This window comes from Lingula anatina, chromosome 9 (genome assembly GCF_051362555.1).
Source record: "Lingula anatina isolate TDL-2025a chromosome 9, LinAna3.0, whole genome shotgun sequence".
Taxonomy (NCBI): Eukaryota; Metazoa; Brachiopoda; class Lingulata; order Lingulida; family Lingulidae; genus Lingula; species Lingula anatina.
Window position 1 is genome coordinate 19,614,531 of NC_141775.1, and position 22,417 is coordinate 19,636,947.

The 22,417-nt window shown below is 35.0% G+C and overlaps 2 protein-coding genes and 1 long non-coding RNA gene across 5 annotated transcripts in view; 2 read left to right on the top strand and 1 right to left on the bottom strand.

Annotated features, from left to right (window-relative positions):
• Positions 1-22,417, bottom strand: part of LOC147760101 (uncharacterized) — a 215,946-nt gene that overhangs the window by 98,534 nt on the left and 94,995 nt on the right. The window lies entirely within an intron of this gene.
• LOC106158520 (uncharacterized) lies at positions 1,147-11,620 on the top strand. Its single transcript, XM_086995533.1, has 14 exons — positions 1,147-1,180; positions 3,514-3,688; positions 5,050-5,078; positions 6,690-6,716; positions 7,191-7,246; positions 7,451-7,490; positions 7,708-7,762; positions 8,245-8,321; positions 8,805-8,866; positions 9,101-9,336; positions 9,546-9,641; positions 9,948-10,007; positions 10,217-10,314; positions 11,036-11,620. The coding sequence occupies exons 1-10, from the start codon at positions 1,147-1,149 to the stop codon at positions 9,266-9,268; spliced, it is 723 nt and encodes a 240-aa protein (XP_086851659.1). The 3' UTR covers positions 9,269-9,336; positions 9,546-9,641; positions 9,948-10,007; positions 10,217-10,314; positions 11,036-11,620.
• The window catches only part of LOC106181119 (uncharacterized), a 48,620-nt gene continuing 41,510 nt past the window's right edge, over positions 15,308-22,417 (top strand). For all 3 annotated transcript variants that reach the window (XR_015331026.1, XR_015331027.1, XM_086995337.1), the window contains exons 1-4: positions 15,308-15,458; positions 15,831-17,013; positions 17,760-17,792; positions 18,100-18,149. Coding sequence is in view for 1 of the 3 variants with exons in the window: in XM_086995337.1 (XP_086851463.1) it covers positions 15,342-15,458; positions 15,831-17,013; positions 17,760-17,792; positions 18,100-18,149 (1,383 nt within the window). In the remaining 2 variants the exon portion in view is untranslated. The remainder of the gene's footprint in view (positions 15,459-15,830; positions 17,014-17,759; positions 17,793-18,099; positions 18,150-22,417) is intronic.

Below are 22,417 nucleotides of genomic sequence, written 5' to 3' on the forward strand. Positions count from 1 at the left end.
GTTATCGACCATACGCGTACCAATAGTCTTGTTTTTTTTTTAGCTATACGGTATATAAGTAAGGGAACCCCAGTATTCGAGATGTGTGAAGGGTGGGGGTTGATAGACATTTTTTTAAACCTCCGTGGAAATGACAGTGGAACATCGGATTTGAGGGAGTACATGTAATAAATGTGAATAAATGGTATTAAATATGGATATCTTAACCGCTAGTTTGTATTTTCTGTACCACTTATCATGTTAGTTATGGTATATGGAATGAAAATCGCCATTCATAGCAATTGACTCCTGTGATGTGATCATTTATAAATAAAAGCACATGAAACTGGGGGTGGGACAACCATTTTGACCAATGTCGTATGAGAGTTGTCTTGCGAGATGAACATATCTGAATCAGCACTACGGTGCCATGTCATCAGATACCATGTGCTCACTCTGGTTGGACTTGTGTGGAACAGTCGACTCTTGTGGACACATTTGCCAGAATCTGTTGTTCTGCCCAGAGTTGCTGCAGTGTGCACGTAGGAGCAGATGTATACAGTAGGCTGACAATGTGCAAGGGCAAAATGCACTGTATATTGCACATGCAAGGGAGATTGTAACGCCTTAAATATTGCAAAGTTTATAAAGAGTTGTAAGGTGATAAAAACATGGAAATGACTGGTTACTAACTTTGAACACGCTGCCTTAAGTATTTGCAGCGGCAATGCTTACGGGATTGAAAGTATGAATATCTTGCTCAAAATTGTAGTTCCTAGCTAGTATTTTAGATTTGCCTTACTTAATAGACTAACGCAACTTTATATGCTTGTTGCTAGGGTAATATACTGCCTAGCAACTGTGGAAAGGTTAATTTGGGTTTTAATTGCCTTAAAATAGTCTAGGGATAGTTCTGATTCCCTGAAGCATTGTTATTAGCATTTCTAAATCATTTAAACTGGATAAGAAAGGTCTAATTAGGTCGCGCAACAAGGTTATTTACAGTTGCACCCTGAATTATGCTCGCTTGCTCCGCAAGGTGTCGCCTGTGGTGGTGGGGCAGCACAGCACATATGGTTACTGTGGCGAAGGTGACAGGTACTTCCACACATTTTTTCATAATTGTCATTATTCCTCATTCTATTCACAAATTTGATATTTACGGCAATGGAAAATGTGGCACTGGCAGAAGTGGGTCTTGGTGCGTTGACAGGCTGCACAGGTGTCCCCAATTAACCGCTGCCAGAGGAGAGACCCCAAGCATTAAACAACACAACCTGTAGATATTGGAAATTTGGCGAAAGTTAAGCAACTGAGGCTTTATTAGATATGGGCAGAAATTGAGAGGAATGTCCAGTGACATGCCAAACCCTTAAGTTCAAGTCTTGGCCCTTGACACCAGTAACGCACCCCTTAGTCAAGAATCTGAACAAATCAATGTTGGGCAGGTATGCTCTATTTTCAACAGGCGTTTTGTGATTTTATCAGCTTGATTGTCAAGTGCCAGACCTTTTTGTTCCCAGGTACTACTACTACTACTACTACTACTAATAATAAGCAAACTTTATCAGAAAGCAATCTGACACTAACCATGCTGCACTAATAGAGCTGTAAACTCAGTTAGCAATGCTGTCATCTTTACCTGTATCTTTACCGGTATTATACCAGTGGTACGTTTGATATATTTCAATATGGAAATATGCTTTGATGCTTATATTTATGTGTAATAACCTGTTAAAAAAAAAAAAAAAAAAAAAAAAAAAAAAAAACTCGGAACCTTTCAATGTTATTACACAATAACAGTATAATGATGGGAAATGTTATAATTAAATGCTTAGTTAAAAGAAATAATAAAAACATATTATGTGAAATATAAAATGAATTGATTTTATTTGGGTTATTTATTTATTTATTTATTTATTTATTTATTTCAAACCAATTAATTATCAAACATGAAGCTTATTTTTAGAAACATTAACAGATATTACTGCAATATAACCCTGCTGGTACAGCTTCAGGGACAAGATCACACCAACTACCCTTGCTGTGATGATGGATCTACTAGTACATTATCTATGTTTTTTTCCGCCCAGTTTCTCTAATACCATTTCCCCTGATCTATGCTCACATCAATCTCTACAGCTTTACCAACAGCTACACAGTTTTCACATCTGAAAGTATAAAGCAAAAATTGTAATAAAGCACTATCAATTTACTTGTTATTTATTGAATTGAGGGCAAGAGAAAAAGGCAGAAACCTCATATCATAATCAAGATAATTGAAAATCAAATATGCATAATCAAATAGCTTTAACTGTACATACTACTGATGATTTAATCTTTTAAACTTCAGCATAAATTTTGACTTTTTCTTGTTTTAGCATAGCCACTTTATCAAAATGTGCTTGAACAAATAATAATAAACATGATGGAACATGGAGGTCAATTGCCGCAAAACTAAGTTGATTTGTACTTGGTAGCTTGAGAAATAATATCAGGTATTAATTTGAGCAGTAATAATACATGTACTACAGAGTTAACAACGACACAAGCATATGGTGTTATGTAACATAATTCATGCATTACTTGCTGTGGCAGTGTCCTCCCCAACCTATCGTGCACCGCAGGTTTTGATTGTCATCAATTTTTTTTTGTTAGTTTGATCTATGTATCTGCTATTCAAAAAATATCGTTTGGAAAATAACTAATTTAATTATACTTTTGCAACATGAAATTATCATTAACTTTGCTGGTTCACGTGCACACAGTACTTTGCTATCAGTGCTGCTCTTTTCTCCCCAACTCGCCAACGACAGGCTAACCACATCGTTTCAAAACAACGTTGGTATGCTCCTTTACTTTTGGTGTTGGCAGTTTCGTCCTGGGGACATCGTCTTCGGTTAAAAACAACATATCATTCTCACCCATCTTTGCGTTGCTCCTGTACAAAATGTCCACTTGCTGCCCGCCCAATTGAAAAATCGTAGCAAGTGGGTAGTTACGCTAGACCTGTGACATGTAACGTGCGCAAGGTTATTAGCTTGTTAGTAAGAAAATACACTTCCATAGCAAAGGTTGCTAAGCAATGCTTTGAAATTTTGGGCACTGCCCTTGAAAATGATCAGCATAGTTCAAAGAACAATTGTGCCAGGTTTTACGCTTTTTCCACACTCTGAGCAATTTGGCCAATATATTATATAGCACCAATCATCCAGACTAATGGGTAGTATAAGAATGTTGACGGTATGTCGATGTATGAACGATCCCTAACAAATTAAATAAATTAGATTGAAAGCATGTCTATTAATATTAATATCTAGTCTTCCTCTCCCCCCCCCCCCCCACCCCCCGAAGAAAGCACACAAGCCAATTGATGTTATTAGACGCATTTTCAATCTAAATTATTTATTTTTATAAAATATACTGTGTGGTTAATACGATGAATATGATGAATATGCACACATTGCAATACATTACAATATGCATTATGCTAAAATCAGTTAGTTTGGACATAGCTTATTGTATTCCTCGCAGTGGCAGCAAGGGACCATCTAGATGATATTGACAAGGAGCTATTGGAAAAAATCGAGAAAATTGCCCGAGGAGAACATGTGGAGCCAGAGAAACAGGTCACAATTTGGGATTTTGCAGGTCAGGATGTCTACTACACCACGCACCAAACGTTCCTCTCAGAACGGATCATCTACTTGTTGGTATTCCGACTTGACCAGGACCTCGATGATAAAATCCGTGTATACAGGGGAGAGAAGACGCTGAAAGGTATTGTTGAGCTTTATATCTTTACATGTATAAGCTACTCAGGGCCCTCATGTAAATATAATGGCCTGTCAGCTGTGTATAATTTCTTTATTAAAAGACCCACATTTTTAAATCTCTCTATTGCTCTTAATATATTAGTATAGGCATTGTTATTATTATTATATTATATATAATATTATATATATTATATTATATATTAGTATAGGCATTGTTATTATTGTTAAAATTATTAGGATAGTGAGTTTATATAATAAAAGCGGCCTTGTATGGCCAAATCACGAACACCCGATAGTCTTTGTTGCCTTCTCTTTTGTTATGAACTGGACTATGCAAGTTTGTGGTGCACTGGGATGGAGGAGACGTAAACGTATTTACACGCCACATGGTTACTATTTTCATTGGTTGTCTTTCGTTTTGTGCGCCAACACTTATGTCTTAATGTTACATTAAAATAAAAGAAAACGAGACAAATAAAATTTCTTGCCTTCAACTATCTGTGAAAATTGTTCATATGATACATACGTTACCGATATATACATGGCCAAATAATATGAAGGTGTTGTTTTCTGATTCCATTGATTGTTTTCTGTTGTCACGGCTTTGTTTGTGCGTGCGACTTTGTATATGTGCGCACGTTTGTACGTTACCGATACATACGTTACCATGAAGCGTGTTAATAATCATTTTTCTTTGTTACGTTAAAATGATACATACGTTACCATATATATAGTCCTGCTTCCAGCAATAGGTAGACCATTCGCACTTAAACGCCAGCATTACGCAGACCGGAATTTTAGGCAGACCGCAGCCGGTCTGCCTAACATTTTCCCCCCTTCAAAAATGTAGATAAAAGCAGATTGAAAAAGTAATCTGCTGTCAGTTACTAAAGGGTACACCGATGTTATTGTTTACATTGATTATATATTGTTTGCGAAGCCCATTTAAAAATAAATCAAATGTATTTTTACAACCGTGTATATTTACGATGTATATCAAAAACTTATGAGACACGCTAGCTACGGCAGACCGTTGGAAAATCGACGATAATTTTCAAGATACGCTATATATCGAAATTATCTCTTTGCTTCTGTGTTATTTAGCCACATAGCTATCCCTTCGCACAATCAGTTTCTTACAACGCAGATTTTTTACAAGATCGATATTTGACATGCCACCTTTTTCTCCTTCTGAGAGAGAAAGTCAGCAATGACCTTGACCTTTATGATATAGGTCACTGGCGCGCAATGCATTAGATGGCATGGCTACCGGTACGTGACTGTGCTGCACAAGATATGTCACTTCTGAGAGGAAAACAGTTGGTAAGTTTACGTTTTCATCGTATCTTTATAATTAGAGAATGTTGTGAGGAGATTTACTGCGTGTTAATGATCGACTTCCGGGAAAAAATCGTAGTATAAGATATGAAATTATAATATTCCTTGATGCACATATGTAACTTGCACCCCATTTCCATAGATTTTTAGATCGATCTATCCCTGTGGGGAGTCTCACTAGATTACTGTCAGCTTGGTCGGCTTAAGCGTCTGTCCCGCCTACTAAAAGCTTTAAGGGGGTAATTAACTATGGTGCCCGCTCGGCTGACTGCAATTTAGCGTGAAACCCCAGGGAGTTAGATCGATCTAAAACTTATAAAGCTCTGGGAAAGCACCCTAAGTTTTATTGCCATTTCACGCGTTTTTTTTTTTTTTAATTTGGTCATGATGGTTATATAAGCAAATGCAATTTATGCAAATTTACAGATCTTTAGCTTATTTTGTGGCTAAGTTAAACAGAATATGGTGGGGTTTGTCAGCTTTATATACATTTTTATTATTTATTTATTATCCTTAAACAAATTTTGAGACTTTGTTTTGAGAGTGCCCAGAATTTCCAACACTTAAGGATTGCCACTCCAATTTTTTCAACCAATTTTAATTCAGTAAAAAGACCTACTGGATACAGTGTACAGAATGAAGCAAAATGTGATGTATTGAAAGCCAAAGCATATATTACTGGCCATTGGAACTTCTACTTTAGCATCCTCTGTATTAGGTTCTCAAAATACTAGTATATACTCCCACCTTCAAATTTATCATGTGTATTAGATTTCTGATCTTCATCCAGCACTGATGTAGTCTCTAACACAGTTTGTTTCAGGATAATAGTTATAACTTTAATTTATTCCTTCTTTAATATTCATCTTTTAAGCCAATAGCCTATGCATAAATAATCTTTTATATAACCTGTTTCAACTGACTCAGAAATTTAATTTCCCATATGAGGCAGAGATTAATTGTAGCGTAGGGTGGGAGGGGGGTCTCTGTTTGCCCAGAATACTGGACTAAGAGTGCATTCTCAACGAATTAAGCCAGGCTTTACAAAGCCGGTGACCTAAAAATGGCGGACGTACATGAAAGAAAAACCGCCTAATCTTTTAATAGTCTCTCCGCCTCTCACACGCCTCCCCACACGTCGTCCCTGCGGGGTTCAGTAATTAAATCTCGGCTCCGAACATTAATATTACCGTGAATATCTCTGGTGATATTATCTCCGTAGAAAGTCGATTCATTGCTGCTCTACCGGCCAAATTATTCCTTTTTCGTCTCTGTTTTCAAAGATAATAGAACAGAAGAGCTTTTTTCCTTCGATCGCCTTCAGCCGCCATGCTTTCTTCACCACGAGTTTAACTGATGAGCATGCGCACTTAATATTTCTCAGGTAGCTTCCGCATGGCGAACGGAGACGCAATTTAATTACTGTACCCCGCAGGGACGACGTGTGGGGAGGCGGAGAGACTATTAAAAGATTAGGCGGTTTTTCTTTCATGTACGTCCGCCATTTTTAGGTCACCGGCTTTGTAAAGCCTGGCTTACTTCGTTGAGAATGCGCTCTAAGATGATTCTTTCATACAGTATTGAATTTCCTTTCAGTTAAGACTTGCTATGCACAGGGTGCAGGTTAGCATTAATTTATAATGTTATATTTATCAATTGTATCTTAATGACTTTTTATTATGGAAGATTATTGTATAGTTTTAAAAATATAGATATCATATTAAAGTCAAAGGGATTATTTATATTTTCCAATAATATAGTGAAATAGTGTTCCTGTTGAACTGCATGAAGTATGCAGGGATGTATAGGATAAAGCATGCTGTCTCAGTCTGTTTCTCCTTGAATGTTTTGCTTATATATGATAGATAGAAATGAAGCATATATATATTATGATGATGGGAGCGACAGTGGTAAGTTTTTTTTTTTCTTACTTTTACTGAAGCCAGGGGCTTGTGGGGGGGGGGGCTTGAGACACATCATCACTCCCCACACACCCCATTTTAACACCTACTACTAATTTTTGTAACATAGTATGCATTTGTACATAGTGAGAAGCAATGCTTAGTTCAGTACACTGATAAGGTAATTTTCTTTCAGAGTATGATCCTTATCTCTTTGATTCTGATGAAGGACCTGTTGACAAAAGAATCAAGGTAATGGATACATGAAATCGAAATACTTTAAAGTTATCGCTTTTTTAATATAATATATGTAAACTATCCAAAAGATGACATAAGCAACTGAATCTGTTAAAAGCTTGGTACTTGAGGGATTTATTGTACATTAAGCATGAATTGCTGTTTGGAACATCTTGTAACTACAAGCCTTTTGCTTGATTAGGTGTGCTTTACTTTCAGAAAACAAAAGAGCCTGAGGAGATTGTAGAAAACAGTTATGGTAAGCCTATTATAAATTCCCTAAAAAATTCTGGCTGTAAAATGCTTTACATGAGGTTACATGAGGATAACAGTGAGTTTGCTAGGTGTAAATACAGTGGGTATACATACGCAAAGGTACATGTATATCAAGTGCATCTTTATTTTCGTAATTACTTTACACAAGTGGGATTTATGTTTATTCAGTCATTTATATATGTATTTATTTATTTATTAAGGTGATGGCAGTAGCAGTGTTGTAGATCAATTTCCGTCCTTACAAAAGTACATAAGGTAAGCAGATCTGCAAATTTTCATTTTGCTAATAGTTTTAAGGCTGTATGGTATATGCATTTTGTCTCCCACTGCAGTTTGTGAGAAGAAAATGATGCATTGTCCTGTAATTTGTAAATACCTAACATTTTTTGGTCTCTGATAATATTATCATTATATTATCATTATATATGCATGCAAGGTAAAGTTACACTTCTGTATGGGATAATAAAAAGTAGAGGGAATAGTTGATTTTAATGAAGCCTTACATAATTTATTAAAGAAATGATCCATGCATTGATTCAACATAAGAGAGAGACATGTACTAGTACATTTATATATATAAATGTATATAGTTGTGCAAAACCTCCTGTTGGTAGGAAGCAATGCAATATGTTCATTTGCTTGTTCTTTCGGGTGGTATTTAGGTATAAATTACTATTTTGATTACTTTCCATGTGCATGAAACAATCTATTAGAATGTGCTCTACTTCCAATTATAGACCTTCATTGGACAAGGGTGCTGAGTTAATTACTAGTGGTGAACTTGTCTCTAGTGGCATCGAATGGGAAACCCAGGGTGAGTTATACTGTTAAATAAAAAGAAAGTTAAATTGACACTTGGTTATTTCCATTTTTAATTTTTTTTAAACATAGTCAAATTACTACTGGATATAACTGCTCAGAGCCAGTTCTTGTAAACCTGTGCTGGAGAATACAAATATATTATACAATAGTGTTTTTCTGAATGCTGTTTTAATGTAAGGTCTGCTTATTACTGGTGCAATATCCAATTCTAAATTGATATTTTTTTTCTGTGGAACATTACACAGTTCAAATTATGTTTTCAAATTCAAATTATTTACTCATGTATGTATACATATATATACAATATAAATGCATATCTTATAATTAACTTCTACATTTCACAACATTATTAATATAAATGCTTTGTAACTCACTAATCTAAACTGAAATATACATATTTATTCTTGTATCTGAGGAAAATAGTCCTATGTGCCTGCAATTGTGTGTGAGGTTCAGTCTTTGGCTACTTTTACAGAGAGTGACCTTCAAGATTCTTCAGAGCTTTCACCAGAAGATGTTATTAGATTTGGCGATAAGGTATTTGTTATAAGTGGAAATATTTGCTTTTAGATGGCAAGATGTATGTACATACCGGTACAGATATAATTCCATTCCCCTTCCTCAAAAAAAAAAAAAAAAAAAAAATTAGTCATACATACTGGTAAAAAAATTACCACTTAGTCAAGAAGGATTTGTTGAGTCTACTGTTTGATAACCCTCTTTGAAGTAACTTGCACAGATACTGGAACTCTGTTACTTTATCTGTTATAGCACAAGCTCCAGGCTTTGGAAGAAACTGTGATTGGAAGGTGTCACAGTCAATGCCACAAAGAACAGACATTATTTGTCAACTGTATATGCAAGTCTGGACATGAGCCCAGCAGATCAGCAGGTCTTTTTAGATCATATAGGTCACGAAAAAAACATCAACAGAGATAATTACCAATGTCCAATTGGACTCAGGGAGGTCAAAGTAATGGGCCGCATGTTGGGAGATCTTGAAAATGGTAATTGTGTTCATTTCATAATTACATGTTTACTTAAAATAAGCTTAATTTCTTCATGACTATTTTAAACATTTTTTTTTTTTTTTTGTATTTGAAAATATGTGTCATTTAATCCAAACAGATATTTCTATGCATTAGATATCCATGATCTGTAAAGGACAAGATGCAGTCACTAAAATGAGTAAACATTGATTTGTTTTTGTTCTCAGTACCAGAACCAGCAACGGATTTAACCACTATACAAACAGTTGAGGCAAGTGCAACTGAAACTAAAGAGATTGGTAAAAATGAAGAACTTCAGTGAGGTAATAACATGCATACCTTTACCAAATAATCATATTATTTGCAAAACATTTTTAGTGGTTAAAACACAGTGACAGTTTTACAACTACACTGAATATATATTCCCTTTTATGTTTTTAACATTGTTTTGCAGAAATTGTTTATATTAAATAAAAAATAAAGTATAATATTTCAGACATAACAGCATGTGCATGGTCCACCTCCAAATAAAATTAATGTTATTTTGGATATTTGTACATGAATGTGGTTAATTTGCTTTGCAGAGAGCTTCAATCAATAAAAGATGTGTACATATATTTTCTTTTCAGAATAAAATCTAACATGTAATCCTGTTACATTGATTGTAGAGGGCAAGAAATCTGTATCAGGTAATAACATATAAGAAAAGTAAACAATTGCTATCTTTTATTTGATAAAATGAAATGTAAGCTATATAAATTCAGAACAGCTATTTCTTTTTATAAGCTTCTAAAGTCCTATAGGCAAAACTAATGTCATCGAAAAAGGAAATTGTATCCATCACTTTGAAATAGGGGATTCAAATATGTTATAGATATATGTGCTTTTGTTCTTTCAGTGGCCTGGCCTGCTGAAGACACAAATATGTTGAGAGACCATTTTACGCCATATTAAGTACTCACCTAGAGGCTGCGGATAACAAAGGAAGCCTTCCAAGTAAGCATATTTTATTGACTAGATATTGTCATTTTCATGCATAGTACCTCTTAGATATAAGAGTCTGGTTTTTTTTTTTTTTTTTTTTTTTTTTTTTTTTTTTTTTTTGTAATGACTAGAAGAATTGGACAATATGGTTCAAGGTGAACTTGTAACAGAGTGCAGCCAACTTTTTTCGTTTGAAATCATACGTGCATTTTTATTGAATATCCAATTAGTACATTACATTGTTACATTGTAGTTGTGTACATTTAGAACTACAGGCATCATCCAATTTTTGTCCAAACTGTATATCTGTAGAGTTTCATGTACAAATATAAAATGGCATTTTTTAATAGTTATTGAAAAGATGACTCTTTTTTTTTTTTTCTTTAAACTGGAGGAGAAAATTAAAACTATGTTGCCACGAAAATGCAATTTTTGTGAAAATTTGTATTGCTTTTGGCAGAAGTCGTGTAAACAATACCAGATGGACAAAAAACATTGTGTACTTAAGGAAAATGAATATCTGTATCTAAGTGGAAATAACTTACTTTTAAAATCCAGGCCCACAAACTAAAATAGTAAATTGCACATAATTTTTCTAACATCTTATTTTCCAAAAGTGTAACGGGGATGTAAGGAGGTCAACCAATGACATCATTCAGCCTAACAAAACTGAATTTTATGATTCATGGAGGCTTTGCTAATGATATTAATATATTTTTTATTTACTTTGAAGGTAAAAAAGAAATAATGACATTTCTTGAGGGCCACATGCCACACTGCCTCAAGAGTTTGGAGTTACAAGAAGCCTACAAAAAGACCAGGATAAAGATATTCAATGAGAGAAAAACAATGAGGGAAAATGTTAATAAAAAACTTCAAAGAATATAGTGCAACTGTTGGAGGATGACTGTTCTTGAAATGGAACACCAATGTTTCTTCAAACAACAGCAAAGTATATAAATATTACCTCCAATATTTCAGTTGATGAAATTCTTCTCAAAGTTTGTTCTCCAAAATATTGGAGATAATATTTCACATACTTAACTGTTGCTTGGAGAAACAATGCATTCCATTTCAAGTTCATTTTACAGTTGACTAAGTTTTTCACAGAGATTGCTCTCCAAAATATTGGAAGTAATATTTCACACATTTAACTGTTTGAAGTAACAGTGAAGTTCCATTTCTTGAAGATTGTTCAATGATGCAATGTGCTTGGTGGCAGACAAGTTACACTTAAGACTATGCTTATGTAGATTGGTGCATGTTATTCATCCAGACTGTTCAATGATGTGACCTCAATAAATATATTAAGACCTTACATATAGTTTATGTTAGTTGTTTTTCATGTCACACAAAAAATCCAATAACGGGTAACATTAAAATAAAGTGTGGGATTAGGTCATAATTTTATTTTGCTGAAATTATCCTTGCTCTTTGGTTGAAAAGGAATGATATGTTACAGCACTCATAAATTATACTCATAAATTGTAAAGTAAAAATATACAATATACTGTCCCACAAATGACAAAAAATAGATAACATGAATAATTAAAATGTGCCAAAGTGTTGATTGTTCTGAGTGGTAAGCACTTTGTGTTGCAACATAGTGCAAAAATAAGTTAAAATGTAGTTTGATATAAAGTCTGCCTAATGCTGGTTTTTTTTATATATATATAGTGTAAATGGTCTGCTTATTGCTGTTTAGTTACATGTATGCCAAATAAATTGTGGTTTGTGCTCAAAACTAAGTGTTGATTTGCTAAAATTATCCTGGCTTTTTGGCTGTGAAGACATTGCTCTTTAAAACAATCCCATTAATTATAAACGCACAAATGTATACAACATATTGTCTCCCAAATCACACATAATAGCAAGATTGCATGAACAAGAATAATTACTCTGCTAAACTGTTGGTTGCTGTGAGTGGCAACATTATGCAATAATTAATAGCAAACAAATGTATACTTTAATATAGTCTGCCTAATGCTGGTCTTTGATATATTTATACAAGTACATGTGGTCCACTTACTGCTGCTAAAATATGCATATATATATATATATGTATATTTCTGGTCTGCCTAATGCTTGTCTGCCTAATGCTGGTTCTGTCCTTACAGAAACTTAAGCAGACCAATTTTTTTGTATATTTTTTGTTGTTTATATCTGTGCCTCTATAATCATAGCATGTGCATAATATTCATTAAGTGTTATAATAAAGTTATTTTTTCAATTATAAATGATCATCTAATACCTACCCAGACAGCCTCAGTGATCTGGCCCACGTCTGGCCCAGATCTGGCAACGTCTGGCAATGTCTGGCAAAAGGTATGGCCCACATATGGCTTGCCACATGTGGGCCAGATGTGGCAATGTTTGGGCCAGATCTGGCCCAGACATTGCCACATCTGGCCCAGTCCACATTTGCTCATATGGCCAGATGTCGGCCCAGATCTGGCAATATCTGGCAAAGGTATGGCATGCCAGATGTGGGCCAGATCATATTCAAATGGGCCAGATTAGGGCCAGACATGGACCACATATGGCCCAGAATGTTTTTTTTTTCTTTTTTTTAAATTATTTTTAATTATTCAATAAGATTACTATAAAAAAGACATACAAGATTCAAGATTCAAGTATTTATTCTGTGCTAAAACCCTAAACAAAATTATTACACATTATATAACCTTGCTGGCAACTAACATGTAACAAATTAAGGGTCACTCCTTGTCTTTTTGTACAAAACAATGTATATTTGAAAAAAAAAAAAAAAAAACTACATTGCAAAAAGATAAATATACAGACACTTAACAGGAGGAAATGTCACTTACATACATGTAAAGAAAACAGTTATAACAACAATTTTTTTTTTCAACACAAAGCTGCTCATCGAATCTGAATTAACACAAATTACAAAAATTGTAATTAATTATGCATGTACATGGGGGAGGGGTTCGAGGGGGAAATATTTTTGCACACATTGTCATTTTTAAACTAATTCAAACATATCATTAATAATAATAATCACTAATGAATATAGTTTTGTAATGAATAAATCTTGAATAATGAATGAAAAAACATTGTTTTTTTAGATGATGGTGAGTTATAACAAAATTATAGGTCAAGTCAAAACACAACATCCCTTCCTTTCTTGGACAGAAACGGTCCTTTCAAAACATGTTTATTGACAGTTCAGTCTTTAAAATGTCCTTTCAAACATTTGCAGAATAGCATATGAACTCCAACTTTTATTCCTTAAACCACACTGAAAATTCTCAAAACTTATCAACTCATATCAAATCCCATGTCCTTTCACTACTACTGGTCTCTTCCTATACGTCACATTCAAATGTTCCCTTCACTTTTAAAGGTTTCTCAGACGTGTATGAATAATGCTGTTTGTTTTCTAGTCCTCCACAAGAGCCACATTTATTTTTCTTGGATTTCAGCATTCTCCATGTATTTTCATCAATGATATTACAATATGCACCTGAATCTGGTAATACACTGAGATAAACACCGCCTCTATTTCCTCCATGTCTTCTGTGTATATTGCATTGGTTCCCACACCAAATGTATATGCACTCCTGGATTATCATGTTCAAAGCTGTCATTTACATGAATAATAGTTTCAGTTTTGCAGACTTTTGCAAAGTGATCCAACGTTCCATGTTTTCTCAGTCAGGGAGTTTCTACTTCGTTTTTCATGTCTAAACTGGTAATGTTTAGACTGGCTTGGTTTGTCAAATGACTTCGGTTTCATCATACTCACAGTTTCTGGTGTTCCAATTTCATTCAAAGCGTTAACCGTCTAATGTATATTCATGTTTCTAACCTGTGTTTGGGAGAGTCCTGAAAATATCTTGTACACCTGTCCCTGCTGAATACAACATAAGCGCGCGTCTCCTCTGTCATGTATTTTTAATTTTCCGTTATTCATGCCGTCCGTTGGTTTTGAAAAGATCAATCTTTTCCGTCAGCGAAGAGGTTTAAACTGTCTAGCCATCGCGTCGAGCGTGACCCTAATGTCTCCGGACTTCTGTACGGTTCGAATTCCGTAATTTCACATTTTTCCTCCATTTTTTCAAAGAAAGTTGGCTCACAGTTTTGCACTAGTGTTAATCCTCGTCGCCAGTGTTGATGCCTTCGAAATAAATCGCATCACAAATCAAATCACTCAACGAATTGTATCAGTTTGATACGCTTGTGCTTTTTTCATATCCATAACTCTAAGAAACGCTACATCCGGGTCCTTGACCGGCTTAGCATAAAAAGCGGAATCTTACAACAGCGGAAGGGGTAGTTCAAAAAAGTTTTAGAACAGTGAATTCATTCAAATGTCAAGTCAAATTAAACAAATAGCACACTTATGAGGGGACTTTGAAGAAAAGAGAGAGATAAATTAAATCAAAATTTATCAAATGACGTCAGTTCAATGCATTCAGCTCACTGGTCAATAAAAAATAAATAAATAGAAAATAAAAATTGAAAATGAAAGTACCATATCTGGCCCAAGTCTGGGCAGCATCTGGCAAAATGTGGCATAAATGCCAGACTTTGCCAGACTTGGCCCAGATCTGGCAAGTGTCTGGCAAAATGTGGCATAAATGCCAGACTTTGCCAGACTTGGCCCAGATCTGGCAAGTGTCTGGCAAAATCTGGCCCAGATATTGCCAGACGTTGCCAGATCTGGGCCAGACGTGGGCCAGATTACTGAGGCTGTCTGGGTATATACACGATGGTCTACCTAACACTGCTTTTACGGGTAGTGTCTGCATAAGTCTGGAACTAGTCTTATATATATATATATATATATATATATATATATATATATAATAACATTGAGTTTTTAGTAGTGTTAATTTTAATATTGTAGTAATTTTAAGGATTTTAGTTATATTATCCGTTGTAAGGCACCCAATAACAAACATTATTATTATTATATTAATTGGTGCTATTTTTTAGAAATGCTGAGGAGAACACTGATTAATATTCATCTTTGCAATTACCTCAAGGCTTTATATACATTTTCAGAGTTTATTATGTTTTGGTTAAACTCAATCCATATGCACACTGTTGGAAAATTGAGGGAAGAAGACAAAAATGCCATGCCATACGTCTTGATTATTGGAACTCATAAGGACATGTTATGCGCACAGGTGAAAACGCTTTTCTTATCACAATTATTCAATTACTACCATACTTATTCTATGTATAATTTGTATCCCTTCAACCATATCACGATTCCTGACAAGTGACTTAATTATTTAGAAACTTTTCACTATGTGACTATTTGTGGATGGCATGATTTAATGTTGGGGGAAAAGGGTGTTCCTTGCCCCCTGTACTCCATCCTAATTTTATATGTTCATTGCAACATACCCCATTTCTCAACTTGAACAAAGTGGACTATATCATATACACACACACACACACCCCGGTAAATGTTTTCTTTTGCACTGACAATTTAACATTATTATATGGTAATGAACAACAACTACAAAAATGTCTTAACTAGTTTTTATTCACAGGGCGACGTTGAAAAGATTTTTGATAAACTCAAGAAGTGTCTCGACGACAAGCAGGTACTCAAGGACCACGTCTACCGATATTTTGCCATAAGCAACTTGGCCGAAGATGATGGGGAGTTTGCTGAAATAAAAAGAGCGATCGAAGATTTGTGTGGTTATAGCAGCAACAGTATTGCTACGGTTCAACATCTTTCAGTGAATTGGATTAAATTGGAAATGAATTTGGCAGAGAAGAGTGAAGAAACACCCATCATAACTATTGAAAAACTGAGGGAAATGGCAAAAAGGGTCGGACTCCCTGATGAAGAATTAAAAGAAAAATTCATTCCTTACCATCACCATCAAGGCGATATCCTACACTTCAAAGTTGATGGACTGGAAAATGTCGTCATAATAGATCCACTTTGGTTAGCAGATGTGTTTTCTGCCATCATGACCAAGGCCAGCAGTCAACCTGGAGGCAGTCACTTTGATCTCCTGAAAGACGATCTGAAAAGAGGAGTGCTCAATGAGGAGGTATTTGATGAATATCTAAAACAAATCAAAATGGCCGAAAAAAAGACTGAAATCATTCAACTTATGCTGCATTTCGACTTGATGTTAGAAATATCCCAATCAGTTGAAAACCCTCTGCCTGGGTCTGGAAAGAGAAGATTCGTTGTGCCTAGTATGCTGGTATCCAATACCAGTGTAAATAACGCCTTGTCTGAGACGGATCCACAGAAATATTTGCTTATCGCATTCCCTCACATTCTGTTTCCTACCGGGTTGTTTCATCGTCTGATCATCCGTCTTCTTAAGAAGTATAGAGCTCAGGAATATAAACATAACATTCCAGTTGTTGGGTTTGACCACGCTTCCTTCCGTTTGGGAGACGAACAGTCGGTGCTCCATCTCGCCATTGAAGAAAGGGCCATGAGAATGATGATAACAAACGCTACTGGAAACAAACCAAAACCTGACATATACTCCAACGCACGGGAAACCATTGAAAAAGAACTGTCAACTCTTCGGGACACGTACTGTCCCAGGATGCAGTTAGGCTTTCGCATTCGGTTAAATGACAAAGGAAAAGATATTCCAATAAAAGCAGAAGACGTCCAAGAAAATGATGAGATATGTAGATCTGTAGAGGGCACGGAAATGCCAATTGATGTGACACCGTATCGTGTTTGGTTTTCAGGTAAGCATTAAAATTTTAGGTAGTTTTGCTGTGAACAGACATTATGTTCCTGAATATAATTAGGGGTAATGTAGTCATTGGAATCGGTGATACTTAAACTGATGTAAATGCAACTAATCATATTGGGTGATGTACTATGATGTACATGAAGAGAATTAATATTTCAAATTGTTGCCAATAAACCAAACATTATATATTTTAAAATAATGTAACTTGATAAATACCCAAAGGCATTTTCTATAATCCCCGAAAATGATATCTTTACAGATCTTATCAGCATTTTTCCCCTTGGCAAATTTTGCACATCGCCTTTGTTAGAACAGTATAAATATCGCCCACAAAATCATGCAATTTATATTTTAATCATTCCAACAATACGAGCTTTACATGGGCATCAACGTCTGTTTGAGGGTAAGACTGTTGCAATTGAACATTTTTCATATAAACTGTCACATATTAGATTTATTACCCAGCCATGCACGTTGCTAGAATTGTTTTAACTTTTAATTTAAAAACAAATGCCCAAGCATATTTGGAAAGCATTTAATGACAAAAATAAATATTATGCCCTGGTCGTATTTTGAGAATTTACCTGCAGTGCAGAAGGTAAATGTACAGCAGGTTACCTTTTGCTCACAACACATATCTATTAATAAGTTTCTTCATACTTAAATTACATGTATATTATTAATTGCTAATTATGGTTCATCATGCGCATATTCTTGTAATCCTTCTTATTTTTACAGATAGTGCACAGGCAGTACAAACAAGTGATCCAGGTAATTTTGTATTTGGTATTGCTTAGCTTAGGCTAAGAAGTACGCGCATTCTTATTTTAACTTCTATTTTTTTTACTTTTAACTTACAAATCTTCAATATAAAGAAATAGCATATATTGTTACTAGCATGTATCCCCTGTTCATATGACAGTACATTTTACTGACTACATATTTCTCCCATAATGCAGTGGTGGTTGCCGTATATTTTACACAAACACACACACACTAGTATACTGTTCTATCTCTCTTTCCTTATAAAATTCTTGTACAAAAAGCATTGATCATTATCATATTTTTCTATTAATAGGTGCGAATGCCCCAGATGCGTCATCTATTTATACACAGAGGTTTGCAAGGGTGAGTTATCTCGTTATTGAACTTGGAACGAAAGTCATTAGAACTTTCTTCCTCAAGGATGTTGTTAGGCCTAGCATCACTAATGGTGAGCACATCAGTGATAAAGATGCAGTGCTTCAGTTTTTTGGTAAGCATGATGTGAAAATTGAACTTAAGAAACTCAAGAAAACAAAAGTCATATATGCTTCTCAGTGGAATCTGTTGTACCCTGCCTCTGGTCATACAGATGTGGAAACGTTTGACATTACATTGCTAGTGTTATTGATAAGAAAACTTCACCCAGACAAAGCCAACCTGAAATGGTCAGCACCGAAAGAAAATGCCACGTTACCTTCCTCTCCACAAACAACACAAGGTTTCATTGACCACATCCAACAGCTTAAGAATGTCAGGAATTATATACAGCATTCCGCCAAGTATGAGATCCAAGACATGGAGAAATTCTGCACGAAGTGGGAAATCGCCTGTGCTTCTGTTCTAGCACTTGGTGCAGATCCAAATGAAGTTGAAAAGGCACAGAAATCCATCTTTAGCATACAGGAGATAGATACAATAGTGTGTGAAATACGCAGCTCGGCTGAAGTTACAAACGGCATTTCGACAACAGATTTGACAGGCTTGAATTATTAATATTCTCTGTATGTGCCATCCTCATTGTGTTAGCCATAAATTACAAGAAGTGGATTTAGGTGGGGAAGGGGTCACGGGGATCCTGGTTTCTGAAAAAAATCACACTAGTATTCCCCTCTTGAAATTAGAATTTTGACTAGCTGAATCATAGTTCTAAATAGAACCAAATGACACCATTCGCCCTATAAAGTATCAAAATTTTCCGGGGCCTAAAGTGGGCCTTTGAACCCCATGCCAGGGTGGTGTGGCTTGGCATATGCGCCCCTCCTCCTTCAAATAACCTTGGATCTGCCCCTGAATTACCGTAAGTGAAAGGGTGAGTTGAGGTCCGTCTTAAGTTGTACGTGGCATATGTGGATGGTCCAATGTCAGATTGAACCTTCGAATTTTCACCCAGTAATATTTAACACAATTAAAGCCTAGATTACATTTACACGGGCGCCGTGCGATGAAATTATCTGTACGATATTTTTTTTTTTTTTTGAAATTGTGAAGAGCTTGGGCCTACGCCGATTATAATGTCTACATTTAAATGGCCTAAAATCAGTAAGATTTCGCAGGGTCATCGTCTACCTCCGCTCTGACGCCATACGGAAAGTGTATTACGGGCAGTATACGTGCATTGCACGGACATCACATTTCAAATGTAATTTATGCTTAAAAAGGGTAAAAAAAATCATGGTATTTAGTGGAATTGTGAAAAGAAAAACGGTGTAAGTAGGATGATGTGAGTATAAAAATTGATATGTCCAATTTATAGGTAAATTTATTTAATCATAGTCATTCAAATCAACAGTTTTGAGGATATATTATGTTAAGTCTTTTCCAGTACTATGGAATGCATCTCTTGATACAAATGGCAGATCACTTACGTGAAAGGAAATTTAGGGGAAAAAAATAGAAAAGTTCAATTACAATTATAATTATATGCAGACACATGTATATGTTTTGAGCACTCTGTCTGTTGTGACTGTCGCTGTCCAACACATGACATTGGCCCCATAACTGCCAAATCACATTTTTGTTTTACTTAAATTTTAATCAGTGGCTTAGTTTGGTAAAGAGGCAGATTGCTTTTGAAAATCAGCATGATCGGTTTACATTTACGGTGATATTTTTTATGTACAGACACAGATGTGTCTGTACATATAGCCGTCATCTGCGTCTGTCGTCGCCGTCGCCGTCGTTGCCGTTGTCGCCGTCGTCGCCGTGCACTTTTACCGATAACACGATAAGTGAAAAACTGTTTTTTCTTTTGGCTTGAAACTTACAGAACTGATGAATATTCATAATACGCAGATCAAGTTCGAAAATCAGCATGATCGGGTCACTTATAGGGAATTTATGCTGTTTTTTCACTTTTTTCAGCATATATGCAGCACCGATAACACGATAAGTGGAAAACCGTTTTACCTTTTGGCTTGAAACTTACAGAACTGATGAATATTTATAATACTCAGGTCAAGTTCGAAAATCAGCGTGATTGTGTCATTTTTAGTGAATTTAGGCTATTTTTTCTCTTTTTTCAGCATATATACTGCACCGATAACACCATAAATGGAAAACCATTTTACCTTTTGGCTTGAAACTTACCGAACTGATGAATATTCATAATACGCAGGTCAAGTTTGAAAATCAGCATGATTGGGTCATTTTTACTGAATTTATGCTATTTTTTCACTTTTTTTCAGCATTTTTGCAACACTGATAACACAATAAATGAAAAGCTGTTTTACCCTTTGGCTTGAAACTTACAGAACTGATAAATATTCATAATACACAGGTCGAGTTTGAAAATCAGCATGATTGGACCACTTTTATGGAAGTTAAGCTGTTTTTTTCACTTTTTTCAGCATATATGCAACACTGATAACACGATAAGTGAAAAACAGATAGGCCAATTGTCATAATACTCATAGGAGTGGCCAATCTTACTAAAACGAAGGTTGAGTTGGAAAATCAGCATAATCGGTCCATTATTTTAGAAGTTATGCTGTTTTTTCACATTTCCTCACATGCAATTCTTAGGCATGTTAACAGTCTCATTAGTTAACTAATAAGATATGTAAAAGTGTTTGTTTGACATTTCCTGCATCTTTACAACATTGTTAGTTGATTTTGTAAAAATAATGGTAAGCTTATTATCGTGTATTGTGTAATAAAGTTTCAAAAGTGGAAATAAACTCATGTCATAGCAGTTTGTCAGATTCAATCATTCACTATGTTCAGAATCTCAGAATGGAAGAAATTGGCTATTTAACACTGCTCTATTGATATTTTTCTTAGTTGATCATATAAAAATGGCAGTAAACTGTTAATTTTGTTTTATGTTAAAAAAAAAAACATTTCAGAACAGTGCTTACATTTTGGCATTTTCAATTTGTGACTTTGAAGTTCCATGGGCCTGAAGACCTTCCCATATCACATTTTCTGAATATCCATGATACTAATATTTTATTATTAAAAATTGATGGTCATTATGCTGTTAAACGTTATGTAATATTGCATCAAAAAAACTATTTTGGGCACTGCTCCCATGATGACCATTTAAGAAAAACCAGGTCACTTACTGTTCTCAAACTTGCAGGAAAGAAACATGCGACTAAAATACAGCTTCAGTAGGCAATGCAGTCTGTTTGGTAATTCTTACTGCCAGTTAAACAGTTTTTTCTGTGAAAATTTAATTTTTCACAAGATATGCTTGAAGACCTGTGCTAGTCACATTTTCTGAAAATCCATGATACGTTTATTTTGTTTTCAAAAGTTGATGGTCTTTATGCTGTTAACCATTATGTAATATTGCATCAGAATAGAAGAAAACACAATTTTGGGTGCTGCTGCCATGATGACCATTATGGGAAAACCATGTTATTTATGATTGCCAAACTTTCAAAAAAGAAATACAGGGCTAAAATGCAGCCTGAGTTGGAAAAGTAGTCTAATTGGCTTCTTTTTCTGGAAGTTATACATTTTCATAGTGTGAACTTGAACTCCCATGGGCCTGAAGCCTTACATTGGTATTACCTGTTGAGCATAATTAAAATTTAATGTTGAATTTGCAGTTCAACATAATGTACTTTTGCATCAGAATTGACAGTAGCCTATTTTGTGCATAGTTATTTCCTGTTTTTTGTCTGTACATTTGACAGCTTTGCTGCCTTGTTTTTTTTTTTTTTTTTTTTTTTTGTGAAATTTTCATTATTCACATAGTGGCTTTTTCAGTGCCTTTTTATATCTCATGGAACTGAATCAGTTGCCAGTATTTCACCTGTAGTGCATTATGCAAGAGGGTAAGAGTGATTAGGCTATTATGTAACAGTGCATCAAAATTGGCCAAAACATTATTTTGTGTACTTTTTTCTGTAGTCTGAATATTTCACAGTTTTGCTGCCTTGCTTCTTGGTGTCTGTATATTTGCAAGCTTTGTCTAGTTTTTAAGGGCCATTCCGTGGTATTTGGTCCGCAGACCTCAAAATTTGAAAAAGGAATCCTACTTATAAAACTTATAATTTCTGAAACCAGACACCATAAGACACCAGAATCCAAAAGAAATTTTAGGTTTTGATGACTAATTATGATTTTATTGACACTTTTATCTGGAAAACTTATAAAATAGTGTCACGGAAGGACATTTTTAT